Source organism: Panthera tigris, chromosome A1 (genome assembly GCF_018350195.1).
Source record: "Panthera tigris isolate Pti1 chromosome A1, P.tigris_Pti1_mat1.1, whole genome shotgun sequence".
Taxonomy (NCBI): Eukaryota; Metazoa; Chordata; class Mammalia; order Carnivora; family Felidae; genus Panthera; species Panthera tigris.
Window position 1 is genome coordinate 4,371,725 of NC_056660.1, and position 17,036 is coordinate 4,388,760.

At 49.2% G+C, this 17,036-nt stretch overlaps 1 protein-coding gene and 1 long non-coding RNA gene across 7 annotated transcripts in view; one reads left to right on the top strand and one right to left on the bottom strand.

Annotated features, from left to right (window-relative positions):
• The window catches only part of LOC102960672 (mitochondrial intermediate peptidase), a 162,892-nt gene extending 150,767 nt beyond the window's left edge, over window positions 1–12,125 (bottom strand). For 2 of the 6 annotated variants that reach the window (XR_006216046.1, XM_042982588.1), the window contains exons 1-4: window positions 11,888–12,120; window positions 9,033–9,206; window positions 5,670–5,758; window positions 2,823–2,909 (exon numbers count right to left, since the gene is read on the bottom strand). Coding sequence is in view for 4 of the 6 variants with exons in the window: in XM_042982588.1 (XP_042838522.1) it covers window positions 2,823–2,909; window positions 5,670–5,758; window positions 9,033–9,206; window positions 11,888–12,076 (539 nt within the window). In the remaining 2 variants the exon portion in view is untranslated. Of the gene's footprint in view, window positions 1–2,822; window positions 2,910–5,669; window positions 5,759–9,032; window positions 9,207–11,887 lie in introns of all 6 variants that reach the window. The other 4 variants (XR_006216036.1, XM_042982618.1, XM_042982470.1 and 1 more) reach the window with 4 other exon arrangements.
• Window positions 12,126–12,375: 250 nt separating this feature from the next.
• LOC107180178 lies at window positions 12,376–15,656 on the top strand. The gene is made up of 3 exons (XR_006207856.1): window positions 12,376–12,521; window positions 13,322–13,628; window positions 15,473–15,656. It is a non-coding gene; the product is annotated as an uncharacterized LOC107180178 (long non-coding RNA).
• Window positions 15,657–17,036: the final 1,380 nt, after the last annotated feature.

The window sequence follows — 17,036 nt, forward strand, 5'->3', positions numbered from 1 at the left end:
ATTGTATAATGTAAGTTTATTACATTATATAATGTAAGTTTACTGTATAACAGCTTTACTGTAGAAATGTAGGAAAAAATTAAAATCGCTAATCTCAGCAAAGACAACCCCTATTAAAGTTCTTATATTTCCCTCCAATCTGCTTATGTTTTTTTTTTTTTATTTTTTTTATTTTTTAAATTTTTTTTTTTCAACGTTTTTTATTATTTTTGGGACAGAGAGAGACAGAGCATGAACGGGGGAGGGGCAGAGAGAGAGGGAGACACAGAATCGGAAACAGGCTCCAGGCTCCGAGCCATCAGCCCAGAGCCTGACGCGGGGCTCGAACTCACGGACCGCGAGATCGTGACCTGGCTGAAGTCGGACGCTTAACCGACTGCGCCACCCAGGCGCCCCAATCTGCTTATGTTTTTAAGACGACGTGAAACTAACTACGATAAGGTTAGGGAAATTAGCACATAGTAGGTGCTGGAAGAATGTTTGCTGAGTTTCCGAACGGACGTAAAGGGCACTGAAGTCCTCAGACTGGAACATCACTCGCCCTGGCTGTTGGGCTGGGTGAGCCGGTGGGGGACACCCAACGGGATGTCCGTCCCGAAATGCACGGGCAGAGGCAGTATCTTTGGTCTCATGAAGACACGGTCTCAGTGGCAACGAACGTGTGGCTAACACCAACAAGAGAAGACCTTCCCTTGGCTTCTATCCAATTTACTCTCAGTATATTATACTCCTTGTTCTGAGTAAGTGGGAGCCAACTAACATGGACGTTTGTACCCTGCTTTTTCTTGTGAAACTGTACCACAAACACTGAACATTTCTTTGAATGCCCTCAAAACCATGGCTTTTAACGTTCGTAACATTTGGTCCCACGAACTAAAAATATTTTCATTTTTCCCACTCTATAATCTATGCTATGATAAAATTCCTTGCCACATAAATCTCTTTATCCTCTTCTTTATGATACATTCCAAGAAACTGAGCAAAAAGGGATCCTCCATAACTATTTATCAACTGACACCTAACTAGAGGGGACCCATTATCCCAAACCATTAAAACACTATTCTTACTCTGTTTCTATTCTGTTAAGTGACGGGCTCTCTGTTCTACCTTTCTTTAAGGATGGAAGGGTCTCATTCTTTGAATGGCTTCTATGTGCAAGACACTGGCAAAGCATTTTACTTTCATTATTTCATTTAAACTTCATATGGGGCGCCTGGGTGGCTCAGTCGGTTGAGCGTCCGACTTCGGCTCAGGTCACGATCTCACAGTTCTTGAGTTCGAGCCCCGCGTCGGGCTCTGTGCTGACAGCTTGGAGCCTGGCGCCTGTTTCGGATACTGTGTCTCCCTCCTTCCCCCTCTCCCTCTCTCTCTCTCTCTCTCTCTCTCTCTCTCTCTCTCTCTCTCTCTCCCCCTCCCCCCCAACATGTTCTCTCTCTCTCTCTCTCAAAAATAAAGCATTAAAAAACTTAAGAGTAGAAACATAAAAAATAAAAAAAAAATCCTGTTGGCATTTTTAGGAACATCTAGAAATGCGGTATGCATCCTGTCAGAACAAGTCCTTTGTACCTAAAATGGTCCGTTATTCCACTACAATTTTTACACATTAAATACAGAAAAGTCAATCTTCAGCAAAATCAGATAATGAATAACCTGTGGTCACTACTCAGTCAACACCAGCTGAGTATAAATGCAGCACAATGAGCAGGCATTCAGCCTCTCCTTGTTTTGCTAATGAAGACAGTATCAGGCTCAAGCCTAAAATCGGAGTGAAGACAAACTAGTCTGATGATACCACCAGCTTTCCCAGTATCCTCAGCATGAGAATTGACGAAGTGAAATAAGGTCAAACAAGTATCTGCATACTAGGAACTCGGGGGAAATTAATGCCCCCAAAACAGCCTCATTGTGCAATTCGTATGGCACGGTACTCATACATCAGATAAATAACAAAATCCCATTATCAACGGATCCCTGCAGAGCAGGGCTTCGTGGGGGCTCAGAAGCCCTGTGTGGAGACAGAAAGGAGAGAAGGAAGCAGGAGGAGAGAGAATCGGAGAGTGAAAAGAAGTAAACAACACAAACAGGTAAGAAAACGTATACCCTCTGAGCCACGAGATGAGTAATATATAGATGGCTTAATAACAAAGTTATAAAACTATTAATACGTACATAAATGTGTGCAAAGAAACATGGTATCCAAGATCCTGTATCAAATATTTTGGGGGGCTGACCTAGAAATGTAGCTTTTTCAGTTCGGAATAATAAAGGTAATCTAAGGAAACAAAGGAAATCATTTCAAGGATCTTGACATCCCACCAGTCAATAAAATCAACTGGTTTCTATCTTCCGGTGGTATCGATGATGGAACTTCACGCATGAAGCTAAGTGTAATTCCCAACTGTTTAGAGGAACTCATTCCTTTGGTAAGCACCTACTACAGGCCAGGAACTGCTCTAGGAGCCGGATTCAGCTCTGAACAAAACAGACCAGATCCCTGCCCTCCCGGAGTTCCCCATCTAGGGTGGCGGAGAGATGGAAACAAATGAGCAAACAGAAATGCTGGAAAAGGTCAGGACTAAGAAGAGAACACAAGCAGGGTAAGAGGACAGGGCATGACCTGGTACAGAGGAGGAGTGAAGGCCTAAAGAAAGTGCAGGAGTCGTGCAGACTCCGGGAAGAAATGTTCCAGACGGAGGGGGCTGCAGACGGAGGGGGGCTCCGGAGTGCGGAGACGCAGTGGGGGTGGGGGTGGGGGTGGGGGTGGGAGAGCCATCTGCTGGCCTCTGTGGTCACAACCATAAGGAACGCAAAGCAGTCAGTACCTGGTTTCTGGATCAAGGGAATCCACAAGTTTTTTGTCAGCTAGCAATTTTTGCAGACTTCGATATAATTCCACATTTGTGTTCAACCTAGAAAAATTACAGATGGAAAAAAAACCAATTAAATGACTTTCTCATACCTTGTTTTTAGCGTTACATTAAGAGAACTGTGTGACATCCTAGCATGCACGCGTCCAGAGACCAACGTTCTGGGGGTTGGTTTTGTCTCTTCGCTTGGAAGAGAGAGAGCGTCACCGCAGTTAGAACAGAAACGGGGAGTCCGTCAGGCGGGGATGTCAGGGTACTGAGGGTTCTGAAAGGTAAGAGGATACATCTGAAGCCACAACCAGCAGCTGGAACCAGAAGAGCAGTCGGAGGGAGGGGACGGGAGGAACGGAGCTGGCGATCTGAGCCCGCTGCCATTGAGAACTCATTCCGTTAGCAACAGGCCAATGGCCGCTTCTCTTTTGGTCTTTTTAGTGAGAAAGGAGCGAGGATGGGAGGAAGGATGGGCACAAAGATTTTGCGGTTCCCGAGTGAAGAGCCTAGAACCTGGGTAACCTTTGCCCTCCTGGGCCAGAGTGGCAGGCCCACACCGCCGGGAGAGTTCAAGGACACGCCCTCGAGCTGCAACACCAAGCCCACCGCTACTCTGTGACCTCGGGCAAGTTATTTGAATCCCCCCAGCTTGTCCGACTTCAGGTCACCCTAAGGGTTAAATGACATGCTACGTGTGGAGCACACACTCCCCACCCTAGTGGACAAACACTAGCCTTGCCAGCCTGCCCTTGCCCCCACCCCCACCCTCACCCCCAACAGCAGTTTTGCCCTCAGCCCGGGTCGCCATCCCACAGTCAGGTCCTGAGTCCTTCTTTCCCGGATGCCAAAAAGTCCTGGCACTCTCGGGGCTAAACAGTGAACTGGTTTGGGATACGATCTGCTCCCTGCCTGGTAGGTCCTCTGGGAAGGACAAGGCGGTAAGAACCATCAGCCAGTCTGTACTCAGGAACCCGAGGTCCCCAGTCAGTGCGTAATCAAACACCTGCAGCTTTGTAGAAATGGAAGGGTTTCTGTTGCTGTGTTCTCACCGGCCACCCCAGAGACCGAGGGGACTGAGGCACTCACCGCCACTGGGAGGATGCTCGCCCAGAAGGGCAGGCATACCACGGCCTCTGCACCCGGGCATCACTCCCAGGAAACCGGGAGAAAACCGACGTGGGCGCCTGTCTCCCCCAGGCCCACTCACCCTACGGGCCACCGCGTGTCACAAGGACAGGTTTAGAGACAGCCCGCAGTGTCCTCCCTTCAGCGGTTTGAGCCAACGTCCCACGTGACGTTTTGTGTCCTAAGATCCTGCGGTAAGGTCTCTAGCCTACAGCTGGCATCGACTCTAAACGAACACACCTCATCTCAGGCTTTTATTTCTGCTACTGGAAATAGATTCTTCGAGGATCAACGGAAGCAGTTAAGATAGGACTCGGTTAAGGGCGCCTGGGTGGCTCGGTCGGTTACGCGTCTGACTCTTGATTGGGGCTCAGGTCGTGACCTCACGTTGGTGAGCTGGAGTCCCACATCGGGGGGGATTCACTTTCTCGCGCGCTCTCTCTCCCGCAAAATAAATATATGTTGAAAAACAAACAAACAAAAAGGTACAGCTCAGCTAGACCAAAGGAAAAGAGAAGCCCTGGCGCTGAGAATGGAGAGCAGGGCGGGGAATGGAGCGAAGGCTCCGAGTCCCGCCTCCTGACCCTCCCTTCAGGCCCTCGCCAGGCCTCAGGCGGTGGCCAGAGTGTGGCGCCGAGGGAAAGACTGGCGCACGTCTGCAGGATGAAGGGAGGACCTTGCCCGGGTCCTCAGGACAACACTCGGCTAAGGTCATGGCTCCCTTGCGGTCCCCCCGCAAAACTCGGAACCCACATCCACGAGACCGGAAGCGCATCTAGACTCAGGCCCGATGCAGCGTTCAAGGTGGCTCAGGCGGGCACCCGGGCAGCTCCGACTCGTTTCTTGGGACCTTTCCCTGCACGAGGCGTGCTCTCTCCCAAGGAGCCCCCCGGTGCCGCCCCCGCCCCGCGCCGGGTGTCTGGAGTCGGCGGCGACCGGCTTCATCTCTTTCAACCTGCCGCGGCGAGCAGCAGTGGCCACAGGAGATCCCAGGCACTGTCCCCAGCAGAGCAGGTGACGCTCCGCGGGGCACAAGCAGCAGGTCCCCGTCCAAGCCCGCCGGGCGAGCCGCTGGGCGGCGACGTCAGCGCGTCGGGCGCCGAAGAGCTTTCGGTACCGCGCGGCCCAGCTGGGGGTGGTTTTCGCCAGCGCTGCCGAGCCCTCGGGAGCGGCGCGAGGCCTTGCGAGGCCTTTCGAGGCCCTTCGGGGTCACCCGAGCCCGCTCCGTCACAGCCCCGGCCCGCCTCGGCCCTCCGGGCTGCCTTTCTGAGCGCCCTAGACCCTCCCCGACCCCGCGCTGGGGGCCTGCAGGGCCGCTGGCGTCCAGACACGGAGAGACTCTGACTCAACGCGGCGACGACGGCCACCAGGACGGCGGAGCTTCGCCCTGTGCGTCACGCGACCGCGGTGTGAGCCCGCCTTCGGCGCAGCAGACGCGAGGCGAAGCACGTGACCGCCTGGCTGGCGGGGAAGCCAGGCGACCGAGCGAACGGTGGACGGACAGACAGACACGGGGCCACGCCCCCGTCCCCGCCCCCGCCCCCGCCCCCCAGGGCAGCGCAGGCCGTCCCCTACCCTGCGGGCGGGCGGGGGGCGAGCCCGGCGGACAAGCGTCCGAAAGCGCAGATCCACAAAGCCGCGTCGCCCGAGGCCGCAACGGGGGCGGGAGGGGGGGACAGAACATACTTTTCCACCGCGGTGCCGATGCTCGTACAGGCTTCCTCCGCCGCCTCTCGGAACGCGGGCTCGGGGTGGGCGATTTTCACAAAATCGGCCTAATGAGGAAGAAAGACAAAACCGAGAGGGCGTGTGACGGAAGGCTCTCCTCCGAGATCAGAGGGCAGAAGGGACAGCCTCCGCCGTCGAGTCAGCCCCTTGGCTCCAACCCCCGCGTTGCCATTCCTGAGCCGTTCCTACACGAGTCCGGCGAAGCGGCCCCTTTCTCAACGTGTTGTGAGTCCCCGGATCCAGTGGGGATCGTGCCAGAGAAAATACGTTCACTGGCCTCCTTTTAGGAAAGCCGTTCTCCTTCAAACGTAAACGCCAAGGAAATTCTCCCTAATTCTGTAGTGCAAAAGAAGCAGAATTTTATTTCAAATACTCTACAACTTTCTGGCTAAGATCGTTTGCGGTGCGCTTCTCACACGTTAACCTGGCTGCAGAGAACAGCTCTTACAGGCTTCTCTTTTTGTGTTGTTTTAATTGACACACAGCACAGTTTCAAGACTGATTTAACTACATTCTAGCCTTTGTGCAGAAAACAAAGGCACATTCTCTCTTTGCAGGCCTTTTAATAAAAATGGATTCCTACTCTTAGCTCCCGTGACTCACAATCACCAGGGCCTGCAGCAGCCGCTACGCTGACCTCAGCATGTAACTGAGCTACGCTTCTTTCTACTTTTTTAATGAAGTCACGTAAAATTAGACTTTAGTTTTCATGTTGATTGCAGTGTACTTCAAAAGAAAAACGCAAGGGAACTACAAAATATCACGGATGTTCCTCGTTCTCTGAGAAAAGAACATGTATGACTATAATACGACCTAAAATCACCACAAGGTCAAAGTTCCTAATTTTATTATTAGTTTTCAATGTAAAAACATTTAAATCCATAGTTTTATACATCCGATGTAACAATGAGATAACATTAGTGCCTGAAAAATTAGCTATGTAGAATTTACAATTTGTACAAATTACTAATCTACACGTTGCAGAATTTACCATCAATATTCATTTCAAGATACTGGCATACATTTTAAAATTCATCTGTAATACTGATGAGGAAAACAATACTGTTACATAGGAAATGTATTAAAAAAAGAAAAAGAAAGCGAATGTCCATTTGGTGGCAAATCATAGTTTATAAAATCCTTGCCCTATTATGGTATTGATCCTACTGGCAGATAAAACCTTAAAACTTCAAAAGGAAGAAGGTTCGAGGCACCTGGGTGGCTCGGTCTGTTAAGCGTCCGACTTGCTTTCGGCTCAGGTTATGATCTCATGGTTCATAAGTTTGAGCCCCACATCAGGCTCTGGGCTGACAGCACAGAGGCTGCTTGGGATTCCCTCTCTCTCCCTCTCTCTACCCCTTCTTCACGCTCTCTCTCTCAAAAATAAACATTTAAAAAAGAAAAGGCAGAAGGTTCTTTGACTTTTTTACTCAAAGATTTCCACATACAAGTCATATTTAAAACTTTTTAAATGAGGGGCACCTGGGTGGCTCAGTCGGTTAAGCGTCCGACTTCGGCTCAGGTCACGATCTCGCGGTATGTGAGTTCGAGCCCCGCGTCGGGTTCTGTGCTGACTGCTCAGAGCCTGGAGCCTGTTTCAGATTCTGTGTCTCCCTCTCTCTCTGACCCTCCCCCGTTCATGCTCTGTCTCTCTCTGTCTCAAAAATAAATAAACGTTAAAAAAAAAAATTTTTTTTAACTTTTTAAATGAGATACTACTATACCTCATAATCATAAAAAACTTTAAAAACAGGACAAGCTACGGGGCAGAGAGTTAAGATCTCTCAGCGAGGAGCAAAAGCAAAACTGTGGGGAAAAAAAAAAAATCCTAGACCACCACTTAATTAAAATGCAGGCTAAGACAACAAATAAACCACCAACAAAGACATAAAGCCAGTACTTGATTGCACATAAGTGAAATTCCCTGACAACTATGTCCCTTTGCAGATTCCATCGGCACAATTACACGGAGGAGGTGTGAGGGGTCCTGGGGCAGTGAGTGCCTCTCCCTTCTCCTCCTCCACCCAAAGCACTCGCAGGGCAAACCGAGACCCTATAAAACCGAGAAGTGACTTCCAAACATGTGAAAAACAAAGACGGGGAGGTGTTACTCTGGGTGAAAGAGGTCATTTTCAAAGGGCAAGTGATTCCACTTATCTGATATTTTAAAAGAGGCCAACTGCGGGAGGGAGAACAGGTGGGTAGTTGCCCGAGGTAAGAGGGGAGGCCTGGGCAGGACTATACAGGGGCTTTTGGGGGGTGATGAGATGTACATTAAGCACGATGTACCCTAACTGTGGCGGTGGCTACGTGAATACATGAGTTAAAATTCACAACTACACCAGCCCCAGAGAGAAGCCAATTTTGCCAAATGATAATTTTAAAAATAAATCCTTTTTAAAAAGCTAAGTGACACTCCAACCTCTCCAGGTAAAGGAGACCTATTCATCTGACCTAAGCAGCCAGCCAGCCAGGAGGAGGTTCAGAACAGCGGGTTGAGGGCTTGAGCTCTACAGCCAGAACGCCTGGACTCTGAGCCCAGCCCCACCACCTACGGGAGGGTGACCTTGGGCACATCGCTTAACCTGTTACTGCCTTTCTTTCCTCAACTGAAAATGCTAAGACGGTTAGTTCAGTTAACCCAGGTAAACCTCTTACCAGGGCCTGGTGCCTCATAAGATCTAAAAAAAAAAAGCTGGCATCGGAACATCAGCTCCCTGAGGCCAGAGACCGTGTGCGTCATGAGCCGCATTCCCAGTGCCTAGAACAGAGCCTGGCACGTGGTGGGGGCTCGACACTGAACGCATGTGAAGGGAAGGCAATATAGAGTCTGATACGAAGTAGACAGGCTCAGGAGGGTTCAGTTTTGGATCACGTGCGCCACTCTAACGACGCGACTACTGAAGACGTGGCTCTTTAGGGCAGACACACGTGTGCCTTCTATCTCAGCAACGGGCTTCTTCGCGAAGAGACGGAGGTATATGTCTGTTTCAACTTCAAAATGTGAAAAAAGGAAGCCACTAATGCAATCAGTTTCGTATCCAAATCTTAGTTTTCACCGGGAAAGACATTTCTGAAAAGGGTGATAAAAACTGGCTTTTCATAGGATTAATTTTACTGTCATGTGCAGGTAAATGTCCTCTTAAAATTCTCGTAGAAGTGTTTATGAGGAATCTTTGCCATACGATTAATCATTGTTTGATGATACATCACGTGCTATTTTCGTAACTACATGTATTAAAGTACAAGTTCTACATGTCACCCCTTCCTCTACATTTTTCCCTTCCTAATGACTTTCTCCCATGAGAACAAGCGTCTTACCAAGTCGGCCACCCTGCACAAGGAATCAGAGAGCTCGTCGAAAATGAGCACGGTCTGGGGCCCAGGTGCCACGGAGCACACACGCTGCACAAGCAAGTCTGCCTTCCTCAAGGCATTTTCTTGGGCGACCCGAAATCCTTCTGGGGCACTGAGCTCAGGAACTCCAAAAAGACCCTGCAATCCAGAGAACAGTTCCCATTTGTCACTAAAAACACGATATTTCGGTGTTAAGTGTAAGTCCTTTTCTCAGAGAGGAAATCTCGGTTTTCACTGGTGTATCACATAATACCATGTTCACATTTCCCACGTCATTCCATAGATTAAACGACACCTGTTTTAAGGATGTGAATGTTTTTTCATTTTTAATTATTTCATACAAAACAAAAATAGAACGATACAGGTTCAACACCCAGCTCAGCCACCACTACAGACCCTACCTCATAGTTACAAGGATTAAATGAGATGATACGTGTTTTTAAAGCATTTCAACACTGCCTGGCACGCAGAAAGCCATTTAATAGATATTAGCTGTAATCATCATCAGCCATATGACCTCGGTTGGCCTAGTTCTCTCTCCTCCTGGGTCTAAGTTTCTCATTAAGCACAATGGGGATGACAGTACATATCTGACAGCATGGATACAGGTATACCAGATTAGAAAGTATATGTAAAGTCTTCTGTGGACGCTGCTGGCCATTGGGTCCAGTCCAGTACCTAGAACTAAGTATTCCACAACTCAAGATAGAGAGAATGAGTTGAGCACATAGACACTTCAGGAAGATTTAATAAGCATGTTAAAACCAACTCATTGGCTGAAAGCAGCAAATTTTATACTTTCCGAAAGCATTTCAGCATCTTGATAAGGACAAAGATCACTAATCCAATGGGAATGACCATCCTTTTCTACCAGTTCAAACATTCTCGTTCCAGCACTCAGGAAGGCAGGATAGAAAACACAAAGCATTTCCTATGCATTTACTGCACGCCAAGAGGAGAATTCTGTACCTAATATAGGTTCCCTCATTTAAATCACATAATCCTAGTGCAGGAACCATCATTCTTCTTTCACACATAAGGAAACACACTTTAAGAAGCCAAAAAAAAAAAAAAGTTTGAGGTCATTAATTGCGGCAAAGACAGAACTTGAGCCCGCTTCGTACATCTCCAAAGCCCACACTTTTTCCATACTTCTGTATTGCAATTTATCTGTTTGAAAGTCTCTCCTGAGAAGGCAAAATCCTAGAGGGAGGAACCGCTTTCATCATTTGAACCAGCTGCCCAGCATAGTGCCTACTACATGGGCAAACTCCTGGATGAGACAAATTAACGGACCAGCGCTTAGCTCTGTAGTTTAACTTTGCAGATGACTAATATGTTGATTTTGGAAAACAGCAAGAGGTAAAATTTTCAGGACCGATAAGGCCTACCTTTTCTGCAAGAAGGGATGCGTGAAATTAACCTCTCTCCAAACTGATTAAATAATGAAAAAAATAAAAGACAGTTGCGGGCAGAGCAGAATCAGGACCAAAACCAAATTAGATTCTCTACACTGATTTAATTTGATTCAAGTACAGACTATTTTTCATTTCCCAGCACACCTCTCCACACTGCTCTTGGGAATTCTAAACCTCAGACTACTAGTTATGGAAATGATTAAAAAAAAACAAAAAAAACTACATAAACCTTTGTGGTTTTGTGTTGTTCTCTTGTTTAATCAAAAACCAATTCAGGTACCTGAAAATCTAACGTCAGTATCTAAACTCGTGATCTACAAAAAAAAAAAAAAAAAAGCTAAAATTAGTTCTATTTCATCCACCCAAAACCAAACTTACTTTTTTCATCTTTCTACTCAATACCTATACGTGGTTGTTCTCCTCTCACTAAGTATGTTAAGACCTTATTCTGGTATTTACCCCTATGGAAGTTGGCCAATTGCATACAAAAATATTTTTAAAACAGTCAAAGCTAATGGCAGAGATCAAATAAGAAAACACTCAAATCAGTAAGCTCACTGTTAACGGTATCCTAGGCTCTTACAAGAAAGGCAATGGTACAGATAATGAAGAAATTTAAAAGGCAAACATAAAAGTAACAACCCGAGGAGGGTAAAATCCACAAATGTAAAGTACAACAGGAATAGAAGGGTAAATGCCTTTCAAGCGTGCCTTCCTTTCACCTTTAACTCAGGCGTTCGGCAAATATTGACTGCCTACGTAACACCAGACACCTGCTGCGTGTGTGGAAGTAGCAATAAACAGGAACCAAAGAATTCAGTCAGTGACTTCCCGGGGGAAGAAATCAACGTGATCAACGCCATCGCATTATAGGAAATTAGACGGTTCTCAACAGTTTTTGTGTTTTATAACAAGAAGAGCCCAGAGCTTTGGAAAAAATTTAAACCGGCATTTCGATCATCGCCGGCATCAGTAATTACACGGAAACTTGACGCCGCCCGTGAACTGCAGGGCGAGGCGCCAAGGCACTAGGGTTGGGTTGGGGCAGAAGCGCACTTCAGCTGGGGTTGGTCCCAGGGTGAGGCGAGGGCGGGACCCGGCAGGCGGGATTCACCGCCACCGCCAAAACGAACTATTTTAAGTGCACGTGGAGCGAGGGCTCACACGAGGCAGGTCCCAGGACCCACATTCTGGGGGGCAGGACCCCTAAAGGCCGCCCCGCCCCCCCTACACCAGCCCCTCAAAGAGGAGGTGACGGGCAAGGTCACCGAGAGCGCACACGACACCCTACTGTACAAAGCGGGTTGGCTGCCCGGCTCCTCCCAGACCCAAAAAACCCGGCCCGGATCCCTGCTGGGCCACGCGGGGGGTCCGAGGGGAGCCCCCTCCCGCGCCGCTCACCCGGCGCTCGCCGAACAGGTCCAGGCGGCGGCCCCGGGGCTTGACATTGAAGGCGGCGCCCACCGGGGACCAGCTGGTGCTGACCCCTCGGGCGCGGATCCTGGCTCCGAGGCCCCTGGAGCCCGCTCGCCCGGGCCACAGAGGCGCTGCCCGGGTTCCGAGCCCGCGCAGCCTCCCGGCGCCCAGCATCTCGAGCCCAGAGCAGCCCCTTCCCCCGCCGCGAGACCCCGCCCCTGCACCGCGGCTCCCGCCTGGAGCACGCGCACCGCGTTTCCAAGGCAGCGGGCCACGCCGCACCACGTGACGCCAGCGCTTCCGGGTCGGGGCTCGAGGCCCTCAGAACGTGAGCACGTCGGAGTCCCGCGAGCAAGAGCGTCGCTCCGCCGCCTTCACGGCGGACGCCGCGGTCTTGCGCCCCCGTGTGTCTGGAGTAAAGAACGGCCCAGGTTTATGCTTCCCTCCCACGTGACTCGAGCGAGGCGGGCAAAGTCTGGCTGCAGGGTGAATTCTTCCAGGAGGGGCAGCGAACGCTCGGCGACGGCCGCCCGAGTGCCTTCCCCGACGCGACAGCACCGGTGACGCTCCTCGACTCTATCGGCCTCCACCCTAAACGAAGGCCGAAATTAAATCTACGGTATGACTGCGCCGCATGGTTGTGTGGAACCGAGTAAATTTACTGCCAGTGAGTCTGCACTCAGATTTTGGCTGGTAAAATTGTTACGATAATTAATCTACAGTGTACATTTGCAGAGGGACGATTTCGCCGCACTTCACTCAGCCATAGGGGAATGACAAGATTTGGGGGCAGGAGGCAGAAAGGAAACTGCGACTTGGGGCTTAGGATGGGGAGTGTGGGAAAGGGCCGGGGGCCCTGGACAGCCTTGGCCTCCCCTAAATGAACGGAAATCACATGACAGGCGGAGTCGGGCCGGGTTCTTGTCCAGGGCGGGAAGCTTACCCTCGCTAAACTTCAACGCCCTCGTCTGCAGAAAGGGAATCGTGCCAGGTGCCTGCCTCCTGTACCTTCCGGAAGTGCGTGCAGATTAGGTGAATGAGTTCACAGCGAGGTGTCTTTGTTTCCAGAGGCTTCTGTAGGTGGAGGGAGAAAGATGCCACGGTTGGGGAAGGGACCGAGGGGAGGGGAGGCTGCCAACGGCACCCTCACATTTTGCCTGGCTTCCTCCCTGCAGACACCTGCCGGTCCCTGGTCTATTTCAGGGTCGGTCCCTGGTCTATTTCAGGGTCGAGCCGGGCTGCAGAGTGGCGGATGCACGTGGGACGGGCCCCTTGACAACTGACGCTTCTGCAGAAGTGGAGCCGGGGGTGCGGGTGTGAGAAGAGGCCCACCTAGGAAAGCGAGCAAGAGGGGAGGGCTGGCTACCGCCGCCTCCCGCCAGCCCTCGAAACACGAAACACGGCCTCAATTTTATGCAGGAACTGGATGCCGCCTGATGCGTTAAATCGGTGAGCGCAGAGGGCATCGACCGCGGTGGCGAGCTAGAAGGAGGATTCCTGTGACTTGTGCAGAGGAACAAGAGCCCGAGTGGACCTTTTGGTTCCGGGGCAACCCACAGGCACATTTTTCTGAAACCGCTTTATTTGAAGTCGTTCCAGAGCTTTATCTCCCCTGAATGTTTGGGCTTGGAGTAAAACTGTTCACTTGAGCATTGCCTGTTGGGTTTGATCCATCCTAAGAGCCTTCTGGAAAGGCCCAGAAAGCCAGAAGGTGAAGCCAGGAGTGGTAAGTGCGTCCTACAGATCGCTTCTAATCCCCCTTCCTCCCTTTGCCTGGGGGGTAAAAAAAAAAAAAAAAAAAAAAAAAAAAAAAAAAAAAAATTAGTTTCAAATGGAGTTTGTTTTCAGTTTAGCCTGGCAGGGAGAAAAGGCCCAGTTAATCGTGGTACATAACAATTAAAATTTAGCTAAGACAAGCAGTGTAGCAAACCTATACGATTCTTTACAACTTAACTATAAACTGTATTTCATTATGCATGTACGGTAAGTTGTGATTTCATTTTCTCCTGATTTTTAATCAAAGACTTCAAATGATTTAAAATCCCCAAATTCCTAACTCTGTGTTAATATCTCATTATTGGCAACCGGTGGCTCTTAGGGCAGCCTACCCCATGTGGCCGACCTAATGGCCATATAGCAGACCCTTACAAAGATGTCAAATGTGTCGTGTAAAAAAGAAAATTCATCAGTATATTACCAATATATTTGACCAAAAAATAAATAAATAAATAAATAATAAAATATATATATATATATTTGACAAAAATGCTTTTTCATTTTTTTCTTAAAAAGGTGCTTCAAACCTGAGAGCCTTCCTTTAGCCCAGAATGATTTTCCTACAAGGATCCCCAACCATTGTAATGCAACATTTAAGCCTAAGAGTGTCCTGGGGTGGGGGTGGGGGGTGGGGGTGGTGACAGCTTGTCCCAAATTAACCAAGTGTCTTGGGTCTCAGAGAGCCTGGCATCGTTAGACTGTTCAGACCTGCAGCCCAGATTCACAGACCAATGAAAAATAGTCACAAATGGCGGATTACATGCGCCCACCCCTGCCAGTCCAGCTTTATCTTTTGAAATCCTTTAAACTATGCTTTACATCCCATCTTCCATATTTCATCAAAAAAAAAAAAAAAGAAGAAGAAGAATTTTATAAAAGCTTGTATCCCATGTGTGGTCATAAATGTATTTTTTTCCTTATGTCTAGCTCAGCGTATAAAGTTGGGTTCCTGAATAAGTCAGCACAGGTCGCCTCCCGATTCAGCCCTAACAAAACCAGACTTTACACTGGGGAGAAGCCGCTTAGATTACTACAATTGAAAAAAAGCCAGAGAGGGGATCCTGGGCTCAGTCAGTTGAGTGTCCGATTTCAGCTCAGGTCACGATCTGACGGTTCGTGAGTTTGAGCCCCCCATCGGGCCCACGGCTGTCAGCCCAGAGCTCGCTTGGATCCCCTGTCCGCCCCTCTCTCTGCCCCTCCCCTGCTTGCTCTCTCTCTCTCAAAAATAAACATTAAAAAAAGCCAAAGAATAAGGACACTCTGGCTCAATAAATAAAGTGATCAGTCCCGCTGTAGCTGAGGGGAAGGAGGACAGCAAGGTGGGTACAGGGGCCACAGTGCAAAACTGAAGGAGACACTCAGAGTCAGGGTCAAGTGCATGCCCGTCAGCACCTGAAGGTGAGCCCCTCCTTTGATTCTGCACCCAGGGCCCCTCACTTGCTTCACCCCAGTCCTGGCTCTGTTCTAGAAGAAATAAGTTAAGGAAGGCCAATCAAATACCTATAAACAGAAGCTATTTCTGTACATTTCCCAGATTTTCCATAAGCACCGAGCAATTTTTCAATCCTTCATTTTTACAGACTGCTGCCTGCTTGTAATGATCATTTAGAAAAAGCCCCACTTTCCCCAGGGAATGAAGACGTGCCAAGTGTGTTGACTTGGAACATGGATAGAATGGCCCTAAGTCCCAATTTCTAGTGGCCCATCCTGTCAGATAAACTGGTCCCAGGCTGCGATTTGGGAAATAGCGTGGCTTGCATGTGCACTGAACTTTCATCCTTTTGCCTTTATCAGTTGCTGTCAAACTCATGGAAAAGTATACGAGGGGCGCCTGGGTGGCTCAAGTCAGTCAAGCGTCCGACTTCGGCTCAGGTCATGATCTCAGGGTTCGTGAGGTGGAGCCCCGTGCCGGGCCCTCTGCCGTCAGCGTGGACCGTGCTTCAGATCCTCTGTCTCCCTGTCTCTGCCCCTCCCCTGCTCGCACTTTCTCTCTCAAAATAAACAAATAAACTTAAAAAAAAAAAAAGTATATTGAGTTAACGGAGGGCTATGTAATACTTGCAGAATATTAGAGGCTTGGGACCGTGTAAAATGATTTCAGTCAACCACTGCTGTACCATAGGAGACTGGAGCACAGAAGAGCTGAATGACGTACCCACTGCAGGTTCCTTGGTCAAGGCTGGAACGACAGCCTGTACGTCTCGATTCTTCGTCTTGGGCTTTTTCCGCTATAATCACGCTGCCCCCCTCCTTAGGTCATAGACTCCTCAACGTTCTTTTAGACTCAAGCCGTGGTAACAATGGCACTAACAACAAAAGACCTGCGTCAGACTGGTTGAAACAGAGAATCAGGTGGCTCACGCAACAACCTAGTCCAGAGGAATCTCTGCCTTCAGGGACAGCTGGCTTTAGGGGTCTTAACAATGTCATCAGAACCGGCTCATCTCCAGCCCTGTTTGGCTTTGTTTTCAGGCTCTACAGGTGAGCTAAATGGCTGCCAAGTAAAGTCCTGACGTCGCCTGAAGATCTTCCCTTCCCCACCCCCCCAACAGGCCTTCCAAAGTTGCAGATTGCATGCCATTGGGTCTGATGGGATCGGGCACCATTTTGGAAATAGTCCCCGTGGCCAGAAGGTACTCTTCTTACTAAATAGGCCTGAATCCCATGTCTACACAGAGTGTAGAGTCTACACCCTTTGAAAGACTTGTCTGAGGGTGCACATCAGGACCAGACAAGCGGGAGGCAGAGGGTGCCCATCTGAACAAGAATAGCCACTGTGGCCTAAAACGCAACTTTCTCCTTACCTCGTTTTCTTAGTAAATTCACCTGCGTCCTCTGCTTTCTGCTGTAGCTGTTTGGTGTCTCTGTCCAGGAACCTTTTCCTTTTGCATAGCTCCTTTAAAGTTTTTATAAGGTAATGGGGCGCCTGGGTGGCTTCGTTGGTTAAGCGTCCAATCTCGGCTCGGGTCATGATCTCACAGTTCGTGAGTTCGGGCCACGCATTGGGCTGTGTGCTGGCAGCTCGGAGCCTGGAGCCGGCTTCGGATTCTGTGTCTCCCTCTCTCTCTGCCCCTCCCCCACTCATGCTCTGTGTCTCTCAAAAATAAATGTTAAAACAATTTTATGAGGTAAATAGTGAAAAAAATCAAAAGGAATTCACCCTGCTGTGTTTTGAACTTGTTTGAGACCTGTGATCTCTTTTTTTCTCCCTTTTGGAATGGGACTGTCTATCCTGTGCCTTTCCCACCATTGTATTTTGGAAGCAAATGATGTGTCTGGTTTCACAGGTTCACAGAGGCAGAGGGATTTTGCCCCAGGATGATCCACGCATTAGCTCTTACTTATAACTGACTTAAAG